The 19,573-nt window shown below is 52.6% G+C and overlaps 11 protein-coding genes and 1 non-coding gene across 12 annotated transcripts; 4 read left to right on the plus strand and 8 right to left on the minus strand.

Annotated features, from left to right (window-relative positions):
• Positions 1-350: 350 nt before the first annotated feature.
• On the minus strand, positions 351-2,760 carry QC762_100045 (uncharacterized protein). The gene is made up of 2 exons (XM_062884373.1): positions 772-2,760; positions 351-713 (listed from the first exon to the last, which is right to left on the minus strand). Exons 1-2 carry the CDS (start codon positions 1,504-1,506, stop codon positions 429-431), a joined length of 1,020 nt encoding a protein of 339 aa, XP_062747305.1. The 5' UTR covers positions 1,507-2,760; the 3' UTR covers positions 351-428.
• Positions 1,301-2,296, plus strand: QC762_100040 (uncharacterized protein; the record flags this gene model as incomplete). Its single annotated transcript, XM_062884372.1, is given in 3 exon segments — positions 1,301-1,393; positions 1,517-1,833; positions 1,846-2,296. The coding sequence occupies 3 exon segments, from the start codon at positions 1,301-1,303 to the stop codon at positions 2,294-2,296; spliced, it is 861 nt and encodes a 286-aa protein (XP_062747306.1).
• A 356-nt stretch (positions 2,761-3,116) lies between the features above and the next one.
• QC762_100030 (uncharacterized protein) lies at positions 3,117-4,598 on the minus strand (the record flags this gene model as incomplete). The annotated part of the gene is made up of 1 exon (XM_062884371.1): positions 3,117-4,598. One exon carries the CDS (start codon positions 4,596-4,598, stop codon positions 3,117-3,119), a length of 1,482 nt encoding a protein of 493 aa, XP_062747307.1.
• A 1,485-nt stretch (positions 4,599-6,083) lies between these two features.
• Positions 6,084-6,175, plus strand: QC762_0026900. Its single transcript has one exon. It is a non-coding gene; the product is annotated as a tRNA-Glu (tRNA).
• Positions 6,176-6,450: 275 nt separating this feature from the next.
• QC762_100020 (uncharacterized protein) lies at positions 6,451-8,253 on the minus strand (the record flags this gene model as incomplete). The annotated part of the gene is made up of 1 exon (XM_062884370.1): positions 6,451-8,253. The coding sequence occupies one exon, from the start codon at positions 8,251-8,253 to the stop codon at positions 6,451-6,453; it is 1,803 nt and encodes a 600-aa protein (XP_062747308.1).
• Positions 8,254-9,450: 1,197 nt separating this feature from the next.
• On the minus strand, positions 9,451-10,148 carry QC762_100010 (uncharacterized protein; the record flags this gene model as incomplete). Its single annotated transcript, XM_062884369.1, has 2 exons — positions 9,451-10,055; positions 10,106-10,148. The coding sequence occupies 2 exons, from the start codon at positions 10,146-10,148 to the stop codon at positions 9,451-9,453; spliced, it is 648 nt and encodes a 215-aa protein (XP_062747309.1).
• A 240-nt stretch (positions 10,149-10,388) lies between these two features.
• QC762_101040 (uncharacterized protein) lies at positions 10,389-13,598 on the plus strand. Its single transcript, XM_062884480.1, has 2 exons — positions 10,389-11,146; positions 11,197-13,598. The coding sequence occupies exons 1-2, from the start codon at positions 10,811-10,813 to the stop codon at positions 13,357-13,359; spliced, it is 2,499 nt and encodes an 832-aa protein (XP_062747310.1). The 5' UTR covers positions 10,389-10,810; the 3' UTR covers positions 13,360-13,598.
• A 22-nt stretch (positions 13,599-13,620) lies between these two features.
• Positions 13,621-14,186, minus strand: QC762_0026940 (uncharacterized protein; the record flags this gene model as incomplete). The annotated part of the gene is made up of 2 exons (XM_062883165.1): positions 13,621-13,906; positions 13,969-14,186. 2 exons carry the CDS (start codon positions 14,184-14,186, stop codon positions 13,621-13,623), a joined length of 504 nt encoding a protein of 167 aa, XP_062747311.1.
• Positions 14,187-14,824: 638 nt separating this feature from the next.
• QC762_0026950 (uncharacterized protein) lies at positions 14,825-15,255 on the minus strand (the record flags this gene model as incomplete). Its single annotated transcript, XM_062883166.1, is given in 2 exon segments — positions 14,825-15,236; positions 15,242-15,255. Coding segments are annotated over 2 exon segments (426 nt in total).
• A 126-nt stretch (positions 15,256-15,381) lies between these two features.
• QC762_101045 (uncharacterized protein) lies at positions 15,382-16,534 on the plus strand (the record flags this gene model as incomplete). Its single annotated transcript, XM_062884481.1, is given in 2 exon segments — positions 15,382-15,416; positions 15,433-16,534. 2 exon segments carry the CDS (start codon positions 15,382-15,384, stop codon positions 16,532-16,534), a joined length of 1,137 nt encoding a protein of 378 aa, XP_062747313.1.
• Positions 16,535-16,881: 347 nt separating this feature from the next.
• QC762_101050 (uncharacterized protein) lies at positions 16,882-17,877 on the minus strand (the record flags this gene model as incomplete). The annotated part of the gene is made up of 1 exon (XM_062884482.1): positions 16,882-17,877. One exon carries the CDS (start codon positions 17,875-17,877, stop codon positions 16,882-16,884), a length of 996 nt encoding a protein of 331 aa, XP_062747314.1.
• Positions 17,878-18,475: 598 nt separating this feature from the next.
• On the minus strand, positions 18,476-19,267 carry QC762_101060 (uncharacterized protein; the record flags this gene model as incomplete). Its single annotated transcript, XM_062884483.1, has 1 exon — positions 18,476-19,267. The coding sequence occupies one exon, from the start codon at positions 19,265-19,267 to the stop codon at positions 18,476-18,478; it is 792 nt and encodes a 263-aa protein (XP_062747315.1).
• Positions 19,268-19,573: the final 306 nt, after the last annotated feature.

A 19,573-nucleotide genomic window follows, 5' to 3' on the forward strand; every position in this document is an offset into this window, starting at 1 on the left:
GCCGTTATGTGCCGTCATTGCTCCAATTTAGTGCACGCCGCGATCCACTGGCGCTGTACACCATCCCCGTATCACACGTTGCCGCTGCGCAACGACCACGACCGGCCCCACGAAGCCAAGATGATGAACTCGAAAGATCATCCAATCATGAGAACTACGTTAGTGGTTCCTCAGCACAACTCACATCAAATTTCGGAAGTAAACTGTTTGGACCAGCCTCAGATCGAGCCTCGAGTAGAGGAAAGTCGGATCACACGGCCTCGTAGCGAAAAAGACAAACTTGGAGAACACAGAGATGGGGATAATGACTGGCGTCGAGGCGTTACATGACCGGTATACCGACGGCTGAAGCGATGCGGACTTTGGATATAGGATATTTAATGACACTTGGCTTCCTCCTTTTCCCACAACAATACATCGCCGCCCTGTTACAAGACACTGAATTCAGCCCCCCCCCTGGACATCTGGACATATCTAATCGCAGTCAATAGTGCCGGATAGAACCCATCAGCGATCTTTTGAATCCCGGACGAGCTGGCATGTATACCATCATACAAATCCACCTCGGCATCGAAACCAGTGAACAAGTCGACGACCCAGATCGGACTCGACGTGGTGTTTTGGCTGGCCGCCCAAGCAGGAATCGCTTTGTTCAGGTCTTTGACCTGCTCGTTCTTTTCCGCGCTCAGCCCAAGCGGGATAATCTGCGCCACCTATTTCTCGTGTCAATCCTGCAGTCTCTTGGCCGGCCAAAATTCCAACGGTACTCACGATAATTCTCATATTTGGATTCCGGCCCCTCATCTGCTCCACAAGCGTGCTATACGCCCGTAGCAAATCCTCCGTCCTCGGCTTTCCTCGCACGATATCCACTGTGCCCAAGTGCATAGTCACCACATCAGCAGGGTTCATAGCCAACCACTCGGACACTCGACCCTCATTGGCCATTTGGATGGCGGGGAAGCCGGGGTGTCCTTCGTGATCGCGGTCGAATTCGGAGTCGTCGCAGATCTCGCCTGCGCGCTCACTACCGACGAGGTCGACGGAGTCGTAGAGGTCGGGGTCATTTTGGAGGCGGAGGTAGATCCAGGCTCGCCAGCAGCCATAGTCGGTTATCGAGTCGCCTAGGGGCATCCATCTGACTGTTTTATGGGATTGCCTTGGCAGGGAAAGGGACAGAACACACGGAAGGAGCAGGGCGGTGATTGTCGAAGGTTTCATTGTGAACGGTGGTCGGTTTGTGGGGTTGGGGTGGTTGAAGAGTGGAAGAGGCGACAGGACGGCTCGGGGTGGTATAGCAATGGACTGTTTACCCGGCGGGAGATATCCGGGATCAGCAAAAAGAACTGCAATATTAATGCGGAGTACTTTGTCCGAAATGATCAACTCAAAAGTGAGAAGTCCAAAGCTGCTTTCATTACATCTTGCCTCATTTTCATATATAGTTGATTCTACATCTCCCATCCCGACCCGCCTTTTTAGTCTTGTCGTCAACCATCTACTCATAAAACACCAGGCACCTCACCTCGATACTCTCCCTGCCCGGTGTGCCTTCAGGCGTCTGGGGGTCAACAAAAGCCGTGTGTGGCGTCAGCCCGGCAACACCCTTCTTCCCACCAGGCAACCGATCCCCCCAGGAGTCAAAGCACTTGATGAAAATGGCCTCCCCGGGCGTCATATCCTTGATGTAATACAACTTGTGCGACTCATTGGGCAGTACACCATATGTCTCACCCTTGACTTCATACCCCTCAAGCGAGTCGAGTGTTTCCTGGGACGGCCGGACTTCCTTGCCTCTGTCGTCGTCATCCCCGTCGTCACGCTTGGGGTAAAGTAAGCTGACAGCCACGAAATCTTCAGGGGCAGTGGTGCGGTAGTCGATCACGGCGAGGGGAAAGTCGGTAGCGGGGTGGCGGATGGGTCTCCAGACGTTGATGAGCTGGTAGCGCTTTTGGAGAAGGGCATCGGCTTCTTCCTTGGGAGTCACATGTCGCCTGACTCTGGCCTCGGCAGCTTTGGGTGTCTGATCAACGTGGACTTGCTGGACCGGCTGGCGGGCGGCGCCGGGGTCGTGCCTGCGGATGGTGTGGTCAAAGATCTCGATGCGCTTGATCTTTTGGCCGCTGTGCTGGAGTCTTTCTCTCAGGAGGGCTTCCACCTCAGCGTAGTATTTGGTGCGGACGGTCTTGTCGTCCTCGAAATCTTCTGGGGTGGTGGCGGATTGGGAGCGGTAGACTGCGAAGCCGGCTACGTCGATGTCGGCACCAAAGGAGCCAACTTTGGAGTGGATGTCTAGGCAGTCGGAAAAGTTGGTGACGTCCTTGGTGACGGTTTTACGGCCGTAAGAGGTGTGGTCGACGTCGACTTTGGCCCATGGCGCTACACCAGCGGTGATGCTGGCTGGGTCGAGGTAGCGGAAGGTACTGCTGGTCATTTTGCGGGCTGTGACTTGTCTGAGGAGTTTTTGTGATGATATTATAGGACGAAAGGCGCGCATTAAGGGGTTGAAAGTCAGTTAATTATCTTGTCACGTCACTGAAGCCTTCTGAGATAGCGGGGTGATGGCCTCTTAAATTCCAGCGCGGGGTTGCACATGCCGGCTCCACACCCGACAATTATCGTGATTAGTAATGTGGGATGGCTGAACTGATCTGATGGATTACGTGGCTTGTTTAACAAAGCAATTCTTATCATCAATCGCTTGTCTTGGGATATCCTCTTTTCCTGGGCGTTCAATCTGTATTCTGGACGGAAGAAGGCGCACATATCAAGTCTGATGTGCCCCTGCACCAACATGGATTGACGTCATCCCCGCAATCACGCCTTATCGGAGATAAGATCCCAGCAGAGGCATAGCTTCTCCCCTCTCAGCACTCTGCACTTGGTTAGGACTGCGAAGCTTTAAAGTAATTCCAGAAGCTGAATTTATCTTCCTGCCGAAACGCTTCAAAAATAAACAATACCCTGTCCTCCCAACAAGATCATGCCTCCTTCTCCAGACGCCATCCCAGACAAGCAACCCATAATGACAAGGCCAATAACTACAATTTCCAATCCCAAAATCCAAAACCAAAATATGCACAAGAACCAGCCAACCGAAAACTCCAACCGCCAAATTAACTGTCAAAAATAGGCCCATACGCCAAAACCCCCCTCATCTCCAACCCAAACACCACCTCCTTCGTCACCGCCGGGTTGCTAATCACGCAAACCGCCTCGGCGTCAAACTCCTTGATCAACCTCAGCACCTGCGGCAGCATCTCCTCCCTCTTCCCCTTCTCGCTCGTATCGATAATCACGGGGTTCTGGTCCATCCTGCTGACCAAATCCAGCGTCCTCTGCCCATATGTCTTGAGCGGACTCCTCGTCTGCCACAACACCCTCATACTAGGCCTGTTCTCATCCGCCAAAAAGGACAGGCACGGCCCGATCCCGCTGCCGGTTGTGACAACGATGATGCGGCTGAACATGCGAAAGACATAGCCGAATCCGTACGTCGGTACACCCCTCTTCCACAGCTTGGTTGGTTGAGCGACAATGGTGTCTTTGGTCCAGTCGCCCACCCGCGAGACGATGCAGCTGAACTTTGTGTTTTCCAAGGCGGTGTCCTTGACATTGTCGAAGCGGTCGGGGAAGCAAGCGAAGGAATGCCAGTCTTTGAGAGGGTGCTTGGCGACTTGGATGCCTTGACCAAACTTGACGGTGGTGTGATCAAAGTGAAGTCTGATGGCGTGGGGGGAAAGGGGTTCAGGAGTGACGGTTACTTTGCGGAGGAGCAACCAGGGGTGGATTGTGGCTGCTGTCAAAAGGATCAAGATCCAAAAGGCCGGGAGGTTGAGGAGGAATTTTTCTAGGGACGGTTCTTGTGTGCCGAGGAGGGAGATTACCACCCAAAAGAGGGCGAGAATTCCCCAATTGGCGAAGCGGTGGACTAGCTCGAAGACGTCGTGGTGTTTTCTCCGGATGGTGGGGTGGGCCACCACGATGATGGAGAGGAGGAGGGCGAAGACGGAGTAGATCAGGGCTAGGACGGCAATGCTTATAGGGTTGGCGGTGGCGGGGTTGAATTGATAGGTGTAGGTGACCGCGAATCCGATGTACCAGATGAGGGAAGCGACGCCAGTGCCGCTGTGGACACCGCCGAGGTGAAAAATGCGGCAGGCGAGGCGTTTGATTGTTGTCGGGGCTGAACGCGGGACAGAACCAAAGATGAGGTAGAGTAGGTTGAGGACGAGCGGTTGCCGGCAGAGGCCACATACGGCGAGGTTGATGGCTGAGGCATTGACCAAGTCGAGAGGCTCGGCACCTCTGACAAGGTAGATGATCAGAGGAATGATGTTGCCGATGAAGGCGAGGGTGAATAGGCGGCGGTAGACGTTGAGGGCTGTGTACCGGATGAAGCCGAGGCGCTTTCGTAATGATTCCTCTTCTGGTGTGGTCTGGGCTTCGAGGTCTGCTTTCTCTTTCAATGGGGAGGGGAGAGAGGAGAGGTCTGAATCTGTTGGCGATACTGGATAGGAGAGGTCTATCCTGGTCTCGATGATCTCATCCTTCTTCCAGTCCTTCTCCCCGTAAACAACTACTGTCCTGTCTTCCATTGTGGAGATGTATGTGTGAGGTCACTAGACAAGCAAGAATAACAACTTGGTCAAGAAAGGACGGTTGATATTCCCTCTATGAAAGAAAAGGCAGCACCCAGCACTATTTGTACCACCAACCTGGACACCACCCTGGATCCCTTTCATTGCCTCTCCACCACAGGGCTTCCTGATCCGACTCCCTCCTTCCTATCTGGTATGATCCTCCCTCGCCATATGCCGACATGAGAGTGTGTGACGGTGATGATGATGATGATGATGACGGTGTGGTATTATGGAGTTGGCGGAACTTGCCGGAATCTAGTAAACCATACATTGGAGGCTCAGGAATGCACGTCGGAGTTTCTCTTGCTGACACTGTACTCTCGGCCCAGCCCGGAGATGGTTTCTCCGGCGTCACACACGGCAGCCGACCCACATCGTCGGCGACCATTCCGGTGGAATCTTCGGGCGTTGTGCCACAATCGCTCAGCTGGGTCTGCCATGATTTTACATCAAAAACGCACAGAGGTGGGTGCGCCGATCATCTGACGGCTCGTGAATCAGGACGGCGATGACTTGTGTTGTGCGGTGATGATTACGCCCCTCCCAATCGGAGTTTGAGCTTCCCTTCATCAACCATCACATTATTCCCGAATCCCTCTGTTGAGGCGAAATGTCGTTGAATCACCTACTCTCTTTGTGTGTCCGGCCGAGAGTTGCCCGGTATGTGACGTGGAACGTGTTGTCAATACAACCTTGATGGCCCTTGACTCACATCGGATGATGGGATGATGAGATGATGTAGAGCCTCCCTCATATACCTTGGCCCCAATCACGTGTGTATGAGACAACGTAAGCCCCCAAAATGCAGCCAGTTTTCCAGACCACATATACCAAAGTACCTTTACCATAGGCAAATCACCCTGCCGTGTCTCAACCGAGTACTCGGTGATTTTGTGAGTGAGCACGGACTCTATCATGTCGATTAAACCCTCCCTAGACCCCGAATTCAGGGTCGTCCACCACCTACCCATGACGAAAAAAATGTGACGGTAATGGAAGGGAACCAAAAACAGTTTGATCGATCGAGAGCGAGCAGGATGATGCAGTCAATTGTTGGCAGTCTGAGTGAGGTGCGTGTGGGCGGTGCCCCCCTTCATTTGTTCGGAGTCCGGACAAACTTGACACTGTGACAGTCACTTCAGCCAACAGACATCTCGTCGCCTTTTCCACACCCCAACAGCTGTCTCCTCCAAGACACCGCCTGCATCAACGTTACGGTCCGGCAATGCAATGCAATGCAATGCAGCTGGACTGAAGAAGCCCATCCAGGGCCCGCTCGGTGCCCACTTCTGGTCCCCACCACCCCAAAAAGTTTTCCCTAGGGCAAACAAACCACACGCACACAATACAGCACGACACAGGGTGACAGGGACACACTTTTCTCCGACACAACCCCAAAATCCGCTCACAAAGTCATCAATCCAATCGGAACCATCCTCATCGGGTATGGTGTAGCGGTAACATAGTTGACTCTCACTTCTCAGAAGTGTCTATTCTCTCAACAGCCCCGGGTTCGACTCCCGGTATCCGAGTCCCAACTTCTTTTTGCATTGTCTCTCTGGACAATGAGACACGGCACCGAGAGAATCATCTCGATTAATGATCGCGTCTTATATCGGAGACATAAATCAGGCCATATGTTTTTTTTGTTTGGCCGATTGTTGTCTAGCTGAATGTACATGGTGAGGTAGATGCACCGAGAAATGAAGAAAGAATTTCAAGAAAGAAGCCGTCTACCCAATGTCCGATCTGACCAAGAGAAAAGAAACAGACCCCTGATCCCGTTCGGCGGGCCCAACAAAAGAAACTAATATGCATCCACCAAAAAACTGTCCAGCTTAGGAGTAAAGAACTCAAAGCTCTGCTGGTCAAAGACACACTGCAACTCCTCTTCGTCCTCACTTTGCTGTTGCCCCTTACCCTTCCCCTTTCCTTTCCCCCTGCCCTTACCATCACTTCCATTGTTGCCGGCCCAAACAGGTCTCAGAGGAAACCCGCAAATCCCCTCCTTCTCTCCCTTCTTCTCACCACCCTGCACAATCCCCTCCAGTCTCTCAAAATCCTTCCCCTCCTCCACCCACTCCATCAAACTCTTCAGAACCTCTGTTGGCCACGCCGCGCTGTTGGGCTTAAACACCCCCAGAGGATCCACCGTCCCAGGATCGCAGTGCCCACCTCCAGGCACCAAAAACAGCTTGTTCCATTTCGACATCTCGGCGTAACCTTGCTGCACGCCCAAACCAGGGTACATCGTCTTCCTGACCTTGTCTTGATACATGGTTGATGAAACCGCCGGAATCGCAGCATCAGCCTCCCCATGCCAGAATATCATCTTTCCACCGTTGGACTTGAACGGCGTGAGATCCGGCCAGAGAGTATAGATGCCAGAAAGGTACTTGGCCATTGAATCGTTGACCCACTCGCGGACAATATCAGGGCTGACTTCATCCAGCGGCAAGGTAGGAGAGTAGACTTCCTTGATCAGCAAATTGACCACCGCCGGGGAGAGAGGGTTGGGGAACGGCTCGAGTTGGTTCGTGGCGGGGTTGAGGATTGTGACAGAGTCACCAAACTCCACTGAGGGAGCGAAGAATGGGTGGATGAGCTTGTTGTTGGAGTCGTACATGCCGCGCCAGGTCTCGGCTGCCACGGCGGCGGCTTTGGCGGAAACAGTGCCGGCGATGGGTGGCTGGCCAAGCTGGGGAACAGCGGAGCAGTTATAGGGGTTTCCAATCGAGGACGAGGCATTAAAGCGGGCGAAGCAGAGATCGGTGCGTGCGACTACGCCGTCGGTTTTGCCGTCGAGGGGGTCGCAGAAGGCAATAGCATCGGCGGTAATACGTGATAGCTCGCAAACAGAGGGAAAGTAGTTGAGCTTGCGCTGAGAAAGAGGGCCGTGGTAGTGGAAGATGGGATGACGGAACGCAGGAGAACCAACGGAAATTCCGTCAAAGGTCGTGCCGTATTTTTGGACTTGAGACATGCCTTCACGCCCACCTTCGGAGCAGCCATGGAAGTAGGAGTAAATCTTGGTCGAGTTGGAGGCGTTGTAAAACTTGCGGGTAAGCTCCTTGCCGAGAACAGTCATCTCGTGCATTGCCCTGTAGGAGTAGGCGATGAGGGCATCGTAGTTCATGGCGCCGTTGCCGTAGAGGATAACACGGCTGAGGTCGGAGTCGAAACCGCCGAAGCCGGCATCGGTCGTGATGGAGACAGCGCCATAGCTGAGACCAGTTGCGAGTCCTCGTGCGCCCAAAGTCATGGACAGCCCTCCTCCTCCTGTAGCCAGGAAACGCTTCTTGAACTGGGCGGGACTTGGAAGGTAGAGCCAGAGATTGACTCGGTCAGTAGGGCGGCCGACATGACGGTAGGCGAAAGTGACGTTGCAAAAGTCGCGACCGGTGGCGCCAGGATGGGTGCTGTCTGGTGGAGCAGTGAAGTTGGTGACAGGCTGGGCTGTGACAGAACCGGCGATTAGTTCGAGTCCTGGGAAGAAGTCTGGTGCCGGAAGAGACGATTCAACAAAAGCCGTGGTGCAGACATCCGGAAGGCTCGAACTGGATGTGGATGCTACAAGGCCAGCCACTGCCAAATATTTTAGAATTCCCATTGCGGCTCACGGTTGCTGCAAGTTGTCGAGCTGCCTGAAGAGGAAACAGCAACTCAGTCAAGGTGCATTATCTGGATATTTGTAGAACATCACGTTGGTATTCCCGAGGATGCCGGGATGCTTGGCAAACAAGTCAATGGCTTCAGATAGGGAGGAATTGACTGGAACTTTTCCATGACAACGTCATCAGACAAGGGAGCAACTAGGAGAGAAATTAAACAAGCGCTGCTTGATGCCGTACAACTATGTACCTTGTTGGTCTCTCTCCTGCAATGCGAAGTACGGGTTATACGAGATACGAGATGCGGCCTAGACAGGGATAGGCAAAGCCCCCACTTGGAAGCTGTCCCCACGCAGCACAACACGCACCAACCCCCATTTAGCCAGGATGGTGTAACCCCACCTCTCCTGCTTCATGTTGAAAGGATCTTGTAGCACGCTGAGTTGGCATGAAAAATTGAAGGAGCTGAAAGCTAGTAGGTTGTTGATCCATCGAGGCTATGCGTCGAGAAACGAAATGAATGTAATGTGAGAAGTTGACAAAGCACCATACAAACAACACCATTTTCAAGACGAGGATGCCCCCCTTGCGATACCACCACCTTCAGATTTCATGCTCAACCCCAGAAACACCACAAGAACAGCTGAATAGGTAGCTGTGGCCCCCAGCGCCGTGACATTGGAAGTTTGCTTCGAAAAACCCACCACGACGGCAAATATGAGAACCGAAACCCCCGTGACAATGAGACAACGCAAGATCCCGGGAAAGAGAACCATGATGACAATCGAAACGATAACAAGCGCCCCTCCACAAAGCGCCAAGATGAAACACACGAGAGAATCGACCAAGAACGAGACTTCTTTGGGTGGTCTTTTGGAAACACAGTCGACCCACTTTCGGCGTCGTTCAGCTTCGGTGTATGTCACTCTAACAGGCAAGACTTTGCCTACTAGCCTCACCAACAACCTCCGGAATGTGCTGTCTTTGCGGTTGGATTGATCTTCCTCCATCGACTTCCAGTCCGAGGAATTATGACCGAGGTCATAGCCAAATTCGTTTTCGAATTGATTCCTCAGTGTGTTCATCTTTGCCAACCCGTCGGGAGATATGGATTACACTCCACCAATGATTGTCTTCTTGCTGGAAATGTACTCGTAGTTACGGATGGCATCGGCTGCGAATTGCAAATAAGTGTGTTAGCACTCCTTCTCGTCATGAGATCTCGAGGCATAATTCCACGTGTTCTCGACGAAGGGCTCAAATTCGTGTGGCTTGGTGTCATTCGAAACTTGCACTGGCTGTGTCTCTTTGGTCTCGATTGTTGAGTTCACGGTTTGTCGAGCAGTTTCACTCGCTACAGACTCATAGGCCTTGCCAATACTGTAGCGCAGTGATTCTCCCAAAGCATCCTGGGTGAGGTTACCTATCTGGTAACGTGGTCTTGCACCATCAGAATGAGTAAATCCGGTTGGAAAGGATTCATCTAGCTCGGACTGGTTTATTCCTGCTTTGTGCGTCGGCCACGGAAGTGGAGTAGTAAGGATGCCAGGGACTGACCGTAACGCCCGCTGGATCGAGCTTCCGATATGACAACGTAGCCTCCCTTCCAGAGATTTGAGAAAGACTTTGGTGAATGTTTCGGAATCGTTTTGGGTGGGTGAGTCGTGTAAAGCAATCTCGAGCTTTTCGTTGGCCTGTTGGGTCAACTGTTCTACCAACTGTATCATGTGCGAATGTCCCATTTCTCGTTCGAGCGCAAAATCAAGCGAATTCTTGTCAAGTTTTGGCCTCTGACTGTTGCCTACTCTCTGCGTGGGTCTTTGAAGCTTGAGACAGAAGTCTTTCACACACCTGGTCTAGAAAGAGAGGATCGGACATCGGGTCCAGTGTCCATGGTGCCTTGGGTTTACAAATGTTACGGTCTCTAAACTGGAGGAAATGGAAACGGTGGTGGAAGAGCTGAAGGTGAAGTTGACTTGGCTTTTGATGAGCTCAACAGTGAATGTTCTGAACGGAGTTGAGTTGAGAACGAGGCAGGCGACCTGAAAGCACGTGCCACGCTTGCGGCTGGACGCCTGTTCGAGTTGCCCGGACCAATCAATCGTTTGACCTGGAGTCTCTATATACCTTTCATGTTAAATTTCCCTAAGCTGAGCCATCGAGGTGAGGTGGAAAAGGAAGGCTGGGAAGCTGTACCAGAGAATGTTTGATCAAATGGATCGTTCACCCGTCTTCCCAGTCATTCCTTCAACGTCTTAGCAACCAGAATTTGGATATCAGGTAAAGTGTCATTTTTCTTGCCTGTTGACTAACCAATGATCAAGGTCCTCGGGTACTTGGAGGAACTCGATTCGCTGTTTGCTGAAAAGATGAAGCGTGCCGCATATGCAGCTATCCACGAGTCAGAAGGAGCTTGATGGGCCTCAGTGCTGCTACCTAAAGGGTATGCTTTTTACACGACATACCCCGCACTCTCTTCATTTTTTCCCCTGCCACTGCTAACCCGTGAGCCCATCTCCGTTGCCCAAGAGTCTCGAGATATCCTTGAGTGTGAACATGCCTCGACAAACAACCCAGCTCCCCTTGCGCCCAGCTGGCCCGCAGGCAGCGAAGAAGCCCTGTGTATTCTTTACCCAAGGACGCTGTCGGAATGGGAGCACCTGCTCATTTTTCCATGATCCAGTGTTTGTCAAGGTGGCTTGTGCCGGATCAACTTCCACTGCCGATCAAGATGACAAAGCTCCAACATCCAAGATCACTTGCCACTTCTACCTGAAAGGAGCCTGTTTGAAGGGGGACACTTGCTCCTTTGCTCACCCTGAATCTCACAGACCACCACCTGTGGTGGATACCAAAGAGTCTTTAACTGATGACACAGTTGGTCCAGAGAAGGTAACAATGATGTACTTTATATGCCGGGAAAATCAGCTAATAATCTGAAGGATGAACCTGAAGACAGACCCGATGACTGGATGCGCCAGCTTGGTGGAGCTGTCATACAGTTCGGACACGGCGCCGCCGTCTTGAAGGCATCTCTCCAGTCAGACTTCTCCGCGGTCCGCATCAGTCAGCTGCCGGAAACGAGTACCCTGGGTCAAATCTTCCAAGCTCTCCGCCAGCTCGGATTCGCCGTCTCCCCTGATGAAATACGCTTCGTACCGAGCCCTGATCCAACCCATCGTATCGCTGATGTCCGCGTGGAGGATCCCGCCTTTGCGAGACGGCTCATGAGCGCTGTAGAAGACTGCCAAAGATCCCTTGGAAACGACATCAAAGTGATCCAAATCAACGCGCCTATGCCGGGGGGATCTGGGATGCACAGAGTCGAGTGTAAAAAGGTGCTCTGCTCCTGGTACCGCCCTTTCAAGACGGTCTGGCTGAATTTCACATCGCACGGTTTGGCCGAGACAATCCACCAAAAGTACACGAGTGGGAGGTACAAGGTTCTCAACATGACTGTAACGAGCCACGCACCCAAGAAAAGCAAAGGATGGACGACAGTTATGCTCACCGAAGTCCCTGCTGAAGCCACCGAAGACGATGTTACGAAGTCCATCCCGGCAAACATGTCGCCTAGAAACGTGGAGACTGGAACCCCGAGCTTTAGATACAATGCCGATGTGGCGAATGCTTTTGTCAAGTCGAAGTTGATGGAGGTTGGACCACTTGAATGGTGGGAGGACGCCGTGTTTGGTGGAAAGCGTGCGAAGGTGAAGGCTCGCTTCCAGGACGACGGCGATGCTGCCAAAGCGGCCTCGATGCTGAACGGATGGGAGCTTCCATTCCACAAGAAGGGCAAGCTCACCGTCCAGGCTATCTATTCAGCACGATTCAAGGTCCAAGAACGCATATATCAAGCCATCAAACCCATCATCAAGGAACAGAGCCCTATGTGGCAAGCAAAAAAGGTGTATCTGGCTGCCTATGAGCCTGCCAAGTTCTCTTCTTCACGCGCCTTGAAGTTTGAAGGTGAAGATAACAAGGCAGTTGCGGAAGCAAAGCGTACCTTGGAGCAGATATTGGAAGGACGTCTTGCCACCGACAAAGGCAAACCAATCTGGTCCCCTGCTTTCACCGTCAACGGCGAGGTCTTTCAGAAAATAAAGGAGCTTGAGCAGCTTTTCGGCATCGTAGTCATTCGCAACAAGAAACTATTGCGGGTATATCTCTTCGGGTCGGAAGACAAATGCAAAGAAGCCGAACCAGAACTTGCAGAAATCGCCCAGCAGGACTCGTCAACCGCCAACATCATCAAGCTGGACGCAAGCCAGTTTGCCTGGGCTTTACGAGGTGGTTTCAAGTCCATCGCCGAGATTCTCGGCCGCAAGGCCACCTTGAATGTTGTCTCAGAGCCCAAGCAGATCGTAGTGACGGGATCAACAGAAGACATCAAGCTCGCCATGGACATGGTCAAAGCGCAGGATGAATTCACCGAGAGTAGCACCGCCAAACCATCCATGACTGAAGACTGCTCGATCTGCTGGATGGAACCCGAAAATCCGCTCACCACCCCCTGCAACCACACCTACTGCACTGACTGCTTCGAATCCCTCTGCACCTCTGCGACCTCTTGCAACAAAACCAACTTCATCCTTCAATGCGAAGGAAGCTCGTCCAAATGCCAGCAACCCCTTTCCCTCAACTTTCTCCAAGACCATCTATCATCCCAGCTATTCGAAGACATGCTCCAAGCGTCCTTCCAGTCTTACGTCTCGCACCGGCCCGACGCCCTCCGCCACTGCCCAACCCCGGACTGCCGACAAATCTACCGCGCCGCCACTGGCACCTTTACCTGTCCCAACTGCCTCACCCCAGTATGTACCACCTGTTTTGAATCACACCAGGGCATGACTTGTGCCGATCACAAGTTTGTTTCGTCTGGCGGGGACATAGCCCTGAAGGAAGCCAAGCAGCGCTTGGGGATCAAGGATTGTCCCAAGTGCAAGACTGCCATGGAAAAGACGGACGGGTGCGACCACATGACTTGTGGCGGCTGCGGTGCTCATATTTGCTGGAACTGTTTGAAGACGTTTGGGACGGGGGCTGACTGCTACGCGCATATGAATCGGGCGCATGGTGGCATCGGGATTGATGTCAGGTTTTGAGTTGTATCCACGTTCAAGATACGACATATGGATGCTGGCCGTATCAACATGCTTCTCATTATTACCGGCCATTCTCCTTTGTATCAGTCGACCTCTTAATTGCTACTGGTTGTTGTTGCTTTGAGGCATCGGTCTTGAATTAACCCCCATTGGGAGTGCAAAGCTCGATCATTTGATAGTTAATATATTCAGAAGGTACAGACCCCCAAACTCTCCATGGTCCCAAAAGAATATCCGGTCTGTAGACTGTCGCAAGAGCTCTTAACGCTTATTCCTCACCGCCATCTTATCCCTCGGCAGCAATTTGGGCTCATATTCCCTCAAGAGTTCAAGGCGAGCCATCGCTGCGGCACTCCTCTTTTTCAGGTCCTCGTATAGGATGCCTTCAACAGATGGCTGCAGCACTCTGAAATCACTCAGAGACTGCACCCGGCCGTGTCTTGGCTCAAAGTTGGCTAGGAACGGATTCCGCAGTGGCGCCCTATCTTGATACTTCCTGCACTTTTCTCTCTGACTTTCGAGCTTGACATTTGTCTCCAGCTTCTTTCTCCACACGACAGTTTTGGTGTGGGCAAAATCTCCCTCGTCGGGGCAGTACCGTCCGAGTACCTCCAGAAGCATGAGACCAAAGGCGTAGACGTCGGTGGCTTTGTCATGATGCCATCCCGTGTTGCCTCGGGCCCGAGGCAAACGAGGGTGCCTCCGACATCTCTGATGTTCGTCACAGATGTAGCAAGACCAGAGTCGGAGATGACAAAGGTAGGCGGAGATCCAGTTGCCGTGGATTTCTTGTAGAGAATGTTGTCTGGCTTGAGGTCGCGGTGCATGATTCCCTTATCGTGCATGAAAGCCAAACCAGACAGAACCTGATCGATGAAGCGCCTCAGCCATGAGAGTTGCTGGGACGGAACTTGCCTCCACACTGGTGTGTTGGAAGAAGCTTCGTCAAGCTGCCATCATAAAGGGGGAGAAAGATCTGGACTGCCATGCCCTCGATCCATCCCTGGTGATGCTCTAATTGGACATTGTTGGGCTGCAGACACTCCATGTTAGCGTACCTGGTGGGTTGCATTGCCGAGAGGAGTCACAAGCGTGCAAGCCTACGTGGCGGAGTCTGGCAAGCTGTTCAACCTCCACTTGAGGTTCTTTTATTCGTTCTCTTCTTGCATTCCTTCACAGCATACAGGATGCCCGAAGCAAGATCCACGGCCATGGAGACTTCAGCAAAACCACCCTCGCCAAGAACCTTGTACGTGTGAATCTGGCGCAGTGGCTTCTTGTCCAGGTCGACGGGGACAACCGGCGCATTGGGGCTCGGTCTTGATCATCGTAGGATTTAGAGTTCGCTGGGTCTCGAAATGGGTTCCTCCCCCCTTCCTATGTGCCTCTGAAACCGTAGCAAGGGACTTTCTGGCTGCATCAACGTTCTTCAGGACATTGTCACTCCATACAAACTTGAAAGATATCAGCGATGTAAGCCATATGATGATCGGTAGGCTCCCCTCCATTGGTATAACATTCGACGACGAGGGTCGCCTTGTAAGCGGTATTTGTCGATTGTGTTTCCGCGGGTATCCGTACACCTGAGGCAGGTGTGACAACCTGTAGTTGCATCTTGTAGCATCAGCTCTCCCGATGGGTGAAGCTGAAAAGAGCATTGCTGGTCGGGCAGCCCACGAAGGTAGAGCACAATGTCACTCAGCTGCTTTAGTCTGCCGATGGACAAGATACGTCCAGCAAAGTTGGACTTGCTCCCAGCCTTGACCTGCAGGCTGACGATGCCCTTGTATTGACCTTGGTAGGATGGGGTTTCTTCGACAATCTTTCGGGACTCGGCGTCTTGCGGTACGAGATAGAACAGGGCCTCGTTGGCATTTCTAACCGAGGTTTGGCCATGTCGTGAAGCTAAAGTTTGCAGGGGAGGCCCCAAGGGTAGAGATGGTATGAAGTAGTGTGGTGATTGTTTTGATATGAGTGGAATCGACCTGCGGTTCCTAGCGATCTGTCGGGGAGAATTGTATCATGACCTGGGACAACCTCGTCTCGAAGAAGGGCTCGTGAGATACCCGACAGCGAGTCTGTATTGAAGCGACAAGAAGAACGACAGAAAAGGTTCAACGAAATTCTCCAAGAACTACCAGATGTTCTTGAGAATGCGCCAACACTAGCAACGACAGTGTACACCGGTAACTGGAAACGTGAACGGGAATACGAAGATCTGCAGCAGGAACTTAAAGAGGTCACGAAACGGAATCTCGACATTCACCCCTACAAGAACAAGCTACTTTCAAATTCACAAGACTTCCTCAGCGAGGCTGGCACTGCCCTATCGCAGCTGGCATGGGACGACATCGAGCACCCATCCAAGTCCGAGCCCAATCACGCTGAATTCCTGTCTCATCTACCCCCTCACACAGCTGTCAACGGCTTCGGGGAGCTCGGGGCATACATGTCCCAGGTAAAGTATGTCATATCACTCGGTGGCTCCCCTCTGCCAGATCTGAAATATGGCATCATTATCGTGCCGGCCGGTGATGAATCGCTCCTGTTCACGGGCTATAGAGACCACGCAGATATGCCCTCTGAATTCAGGGCGGAAATACACGCCAAAAGCAAAGTGGTGCGGAAGCAGGTGTTTGACGAAGAAATGAAGATGTGCGGGAGCTATGTCCCTCGCATGGGCCGGGGCATTGAGGATTTTAGGCTGCCCCCTATGGATGAGCCGGAGAAGTTGTTTTACGCCGAAAGAGTTCGACAAAGGAGGGCTAGACATCGAGAACTTTATGGCACGAGGCGCTCAAGTGACATTGGATCGCAGCCATCGGGTGACGCTTGTGCTGAGCACTTTCTGGATGAGTATTCTGCGCCATCACCTCGCTCCTATAGCTCACGCATGTACATTCATCGGACGAAACCCCATCACCTCCGAGCGCAGAAATTGCTGATGGCTTGCGACGGTTGTTTACGCTGCAGCTACAACAAGAGGAATCAGGAGATACACAGGGGCAGGAGATGTACCATCCCGATAAGCTGTCAGAACTTGCGCAGTTTCTTTGGCAACTGGCCGACGGCAACGTACAGGAAATCCTGGACTAGACGACGAAATATGGACCAAGTTGAGAGAACTGCTGCCCTCCAATTCTTCGGAAGCAGAGGAGGACATGCCTGCAGATGACGAAAAAATCAAGTCATTTGATGGCCACAGACTTGAGAGCTGATTGCCTAAGCACAGATATCACATAATTTCCCTGATCATCATCATCATCATCATCTATGTCGTGCAATGTCCTACTGTTGGTAACCTCCTTGGCAGAGTGGGTACGATTGACCTCACACGAAATCAGGGGGCAGATAGTCTTTCTAGGCGATGATCATTTTCAAAAAGAAGCATGAAATTGGTAGGTTACAACATCAGACACTATCCAAGTGATAAAACAACAACGAATAAAAGCAAGCGCCAAAAGCTTAACGTACAAGGAAGCATTCACAACGAAGCCCAACACCTTTACCCACAAGCACCTCTCACGCATCACTCAACACCACCTCCCCCTTCTCCCCAACCCCCCAACTAGTCTCATACATGCACCTCCCCGCCTCGCAATCCGCATGAAACACCATCCCCCCCTCCCCCCCCTGAACCGCACTCGCCCCCCCCGGAGCCACAAACCCATAATCCTGCGTCGCCCGCCCAATCAACTCCCCCATCCTCACCCACGGCCCCTTGATATTCTCCGCCACCGCATACCTAACATCATAATCAACCGTATTGTAACAATGCGAGCTATAAAACAAAACGTACCTCCCCCGCTTCGTCTTGACCAAATTCGGCGCCTCGATCAACGGCCCATCAAGCTCGGGTATCCTATCCAACACCGTCGTCGCCGGACCAACAGGCGTGAACCCATCGCTAATGTCCACCTCTTGGAGTACAAACGGCGTGGGAAACCCAGGCTTGTCCCCGTTGCCGCACGGCCCCCCCTTTCCTTTGGCGCTGCCGTCAACCTTGTAGATTACATACCGCCTGTTGGTTTCGGCGTCGAAAAACCCAGACGAGTCAATCGCTCCGCCGTCGTGGTCCGGGCAGGCAAAGGGGTGAGGGTGGGGGGTGTAAGGCCCCAAGATGGAGGTTTTGGAGACCGCCACGCCGATGCAGTGGTATGGCGAGCCCGAGAGGCGTCCCGAGTAGTACATCACGTAGGTTTTGGTTTGGGGGATGAAGTGGACGTCCGGTGCCCAGATTAGCGGGAGCGTGTCGTTCACCCAGTCGCCCGGGGTGGGCAAGAGGTCAATCTTGTTGAGGAGTGTCCATCTTGCGTCGGCGGAGGTGAAGGACGGAAAGGAAGGGGACCAGGCCACTTGGACATTGTTCGTGTTCCCGGAGGTGGCAAAGGCGTACCACTTGGAGGTTGCTGGGTCAAACGTGACGGAAGGGTCAGGGAAGTCGAGATTCCCCAATGTAGTGCGGGGTGAGGAGAGCACCCCCAAAGGCAAGAATGCTAGAAATAGTAGCGAATGCATCGTGTTGACTGCAGTGCAAAGTCTTGTGGTGGTGGGCTAATGAATGCATGGTTCTTTGGGGCAAGACAGCCACGCCCAAGTTATATATTAATGACGACTTGACGATGTCATGAGAATGTCGGGTCGACGGCCGAAACAGGACAATGATGACCATGGCGTATTACCACCCCTACTATCTTGCACCACCCGCCAGGCCAAACTCATTACAACTCACACAGGACAAGTGATCAGCAGGATTGTGTCTGGGGCAAAACTCACTCGTGCTGAATCAGGGTCTAGCGGTAATGTCCCACCGAACCCGACCAGTCGGTAACGCGGGGAAGTCTTGTGATCTGAGGTTGTGTTGCCGGAGGTAGTAGTAGCATCGACAACGAAGAGGCGGTTTGTGGTGGGTGATAGTTCTTGGGCGCGCGAGGCTGTGGTCATAGGTAGTCCGTTATGGAACACCAAGACAGGGCTTCGAAAGTCGTACGGATTGTCTTGGTCCACAAGCTTCGAGAATGATACCGCACCATGATATTGATTCAGTCATAAATTGCTGTGAACCTATATCCGATCACATCCCAGATGTTGCGTAAATGCCTCACCACCACCACCATCAGAATCCCCGATTCACCCCTTCCCAGTCTGGGTTATCCCTCTTCGCCCTCACTAGATCACCCGGCCAGCTTCCTCCCGGAGCCTTCTGAGGATTCTGGATGCCCTGTTCACAGACTGTATCTCCCAGTTCCTTCTCAATTTCGAGCCTTGGTAACTGCCAGCGTATCACATCAGCCCAGGTGTCGATTAATTGCGGCGGCGGCGGCGGGTAGCTTCCAAAATCTGCCCGGACGCCCAATCGAAGGGCTCGGACCGTCCCTCCCAGCCGCTCTGCGATCCCGGGAGAGGTATGCAACGACATGGCGAGCCACGCGTCTCGGACCTCCTTCTCGGGGATGCCGTGTGCTCGGAGTAGGTTTTCAGCAACATCGGCCGAGACAACCTCGAATCTCTCTGGCACGTCGTTATAGGTCGAGGCAGTGCCAATGTCGTGGAGGATGCAGGCTACAAACAAGACATGGGGTGCTGCTCGCGGTGTGCAACTAGGTGTGGGATTGTCATATTCGCTGGCCATGGTCGATCGGATCGAAGGGGCATGATGTGCGTCTGGTGGAAGGAGATCCTCAAAAAGACGCATAAAGGCCGTAGCGTAGAAATACACTCTGAGACTGTGATACAGGATGGAAGCTGGCAGGATGGATTTGGCGACCGCGAGAGCTTCGGTGCAGACTGGATGTGCAGGAATGAGGGCTCGAACGGCCGCTGTGATGGTGCCGGTCCCAACTCCTGGTCCTATCCCTGGAGAGCTGGATGTGGAAGCGGTTGATTGATGTCTTGGAGGGTTGCACATGCTGTTTGATCTTGGGTCAGTGTCTTGGATTGATGTCGGTACCGAAAGTGTCTCGGTGGTTGAAAATGGGAGGAACGTTGATAGTCAAAATGTGACAGTAAGGGGATGATAGCTCCTGCTGTTTGTTTGGAATCGTTTCCTGGGAGAAGGCGCTATCGCTGGAATGGACAGGCCATTGTTAGTGGTGAAACTTTGTTGGTCCTTTCATGATCAAAGCACTGGAATTGGCAGCTCTGACTCATCGAGATCTGGGTAGACCCTAACCCTCGCAAGCTCGAGTTCTCTAAACAAAAGCAGCTATTCTAT

This window comes from Podospora pseudocomata (genome assembly GCF_035222375.1).
Source record: "Podospora pseudocomata strain CBS 415.72m chromosome 1 map unlocalized CBS415.72m_1.2, whole genome shotgun sequence".
Classification (NCBI taxonomy): Eukaryota; Fungi; Ascomycota; class Sordariomycetes; order Sordariales; family Podosporaceae; genus Podospora; species Podospora pseudocomata.

What these genes read in the sequence shown, in the direction of transcription:
- QC762_101040 (XM_062884480.1), top strand. Translation starts at nt 10,811, where the DNA reads ATGCCTCGACAAACAACCCAGCTCCCCTTGCGCCCAGCTGGCCCGCAG. An exon ending in ACACAGTTGGTCCAGAGAAG is followed by an intron (nt 11,147 to 11,196) that starts GTAACAATGATG and finishes AATAATCTGAAG; the next exon opens with GATGAACCTGAAGACAGACC.
- QC762_100045 (XM_062884373.1), bottom strand. Translation starts at nt 1,506, where the DNA reads ATGAGTAGATGGTTGACGACAAGACTAAAAAGGCGGGTCGGGATGGGA. An exon ending in ATCCAAATATGAGAATTATC is followed by an intron (nt 714 to 771) that starts GTGAGTACCGTT and finishes CACGAGAAATAG; the next exon opens with GTGGCGCAGATTATCCCGCT.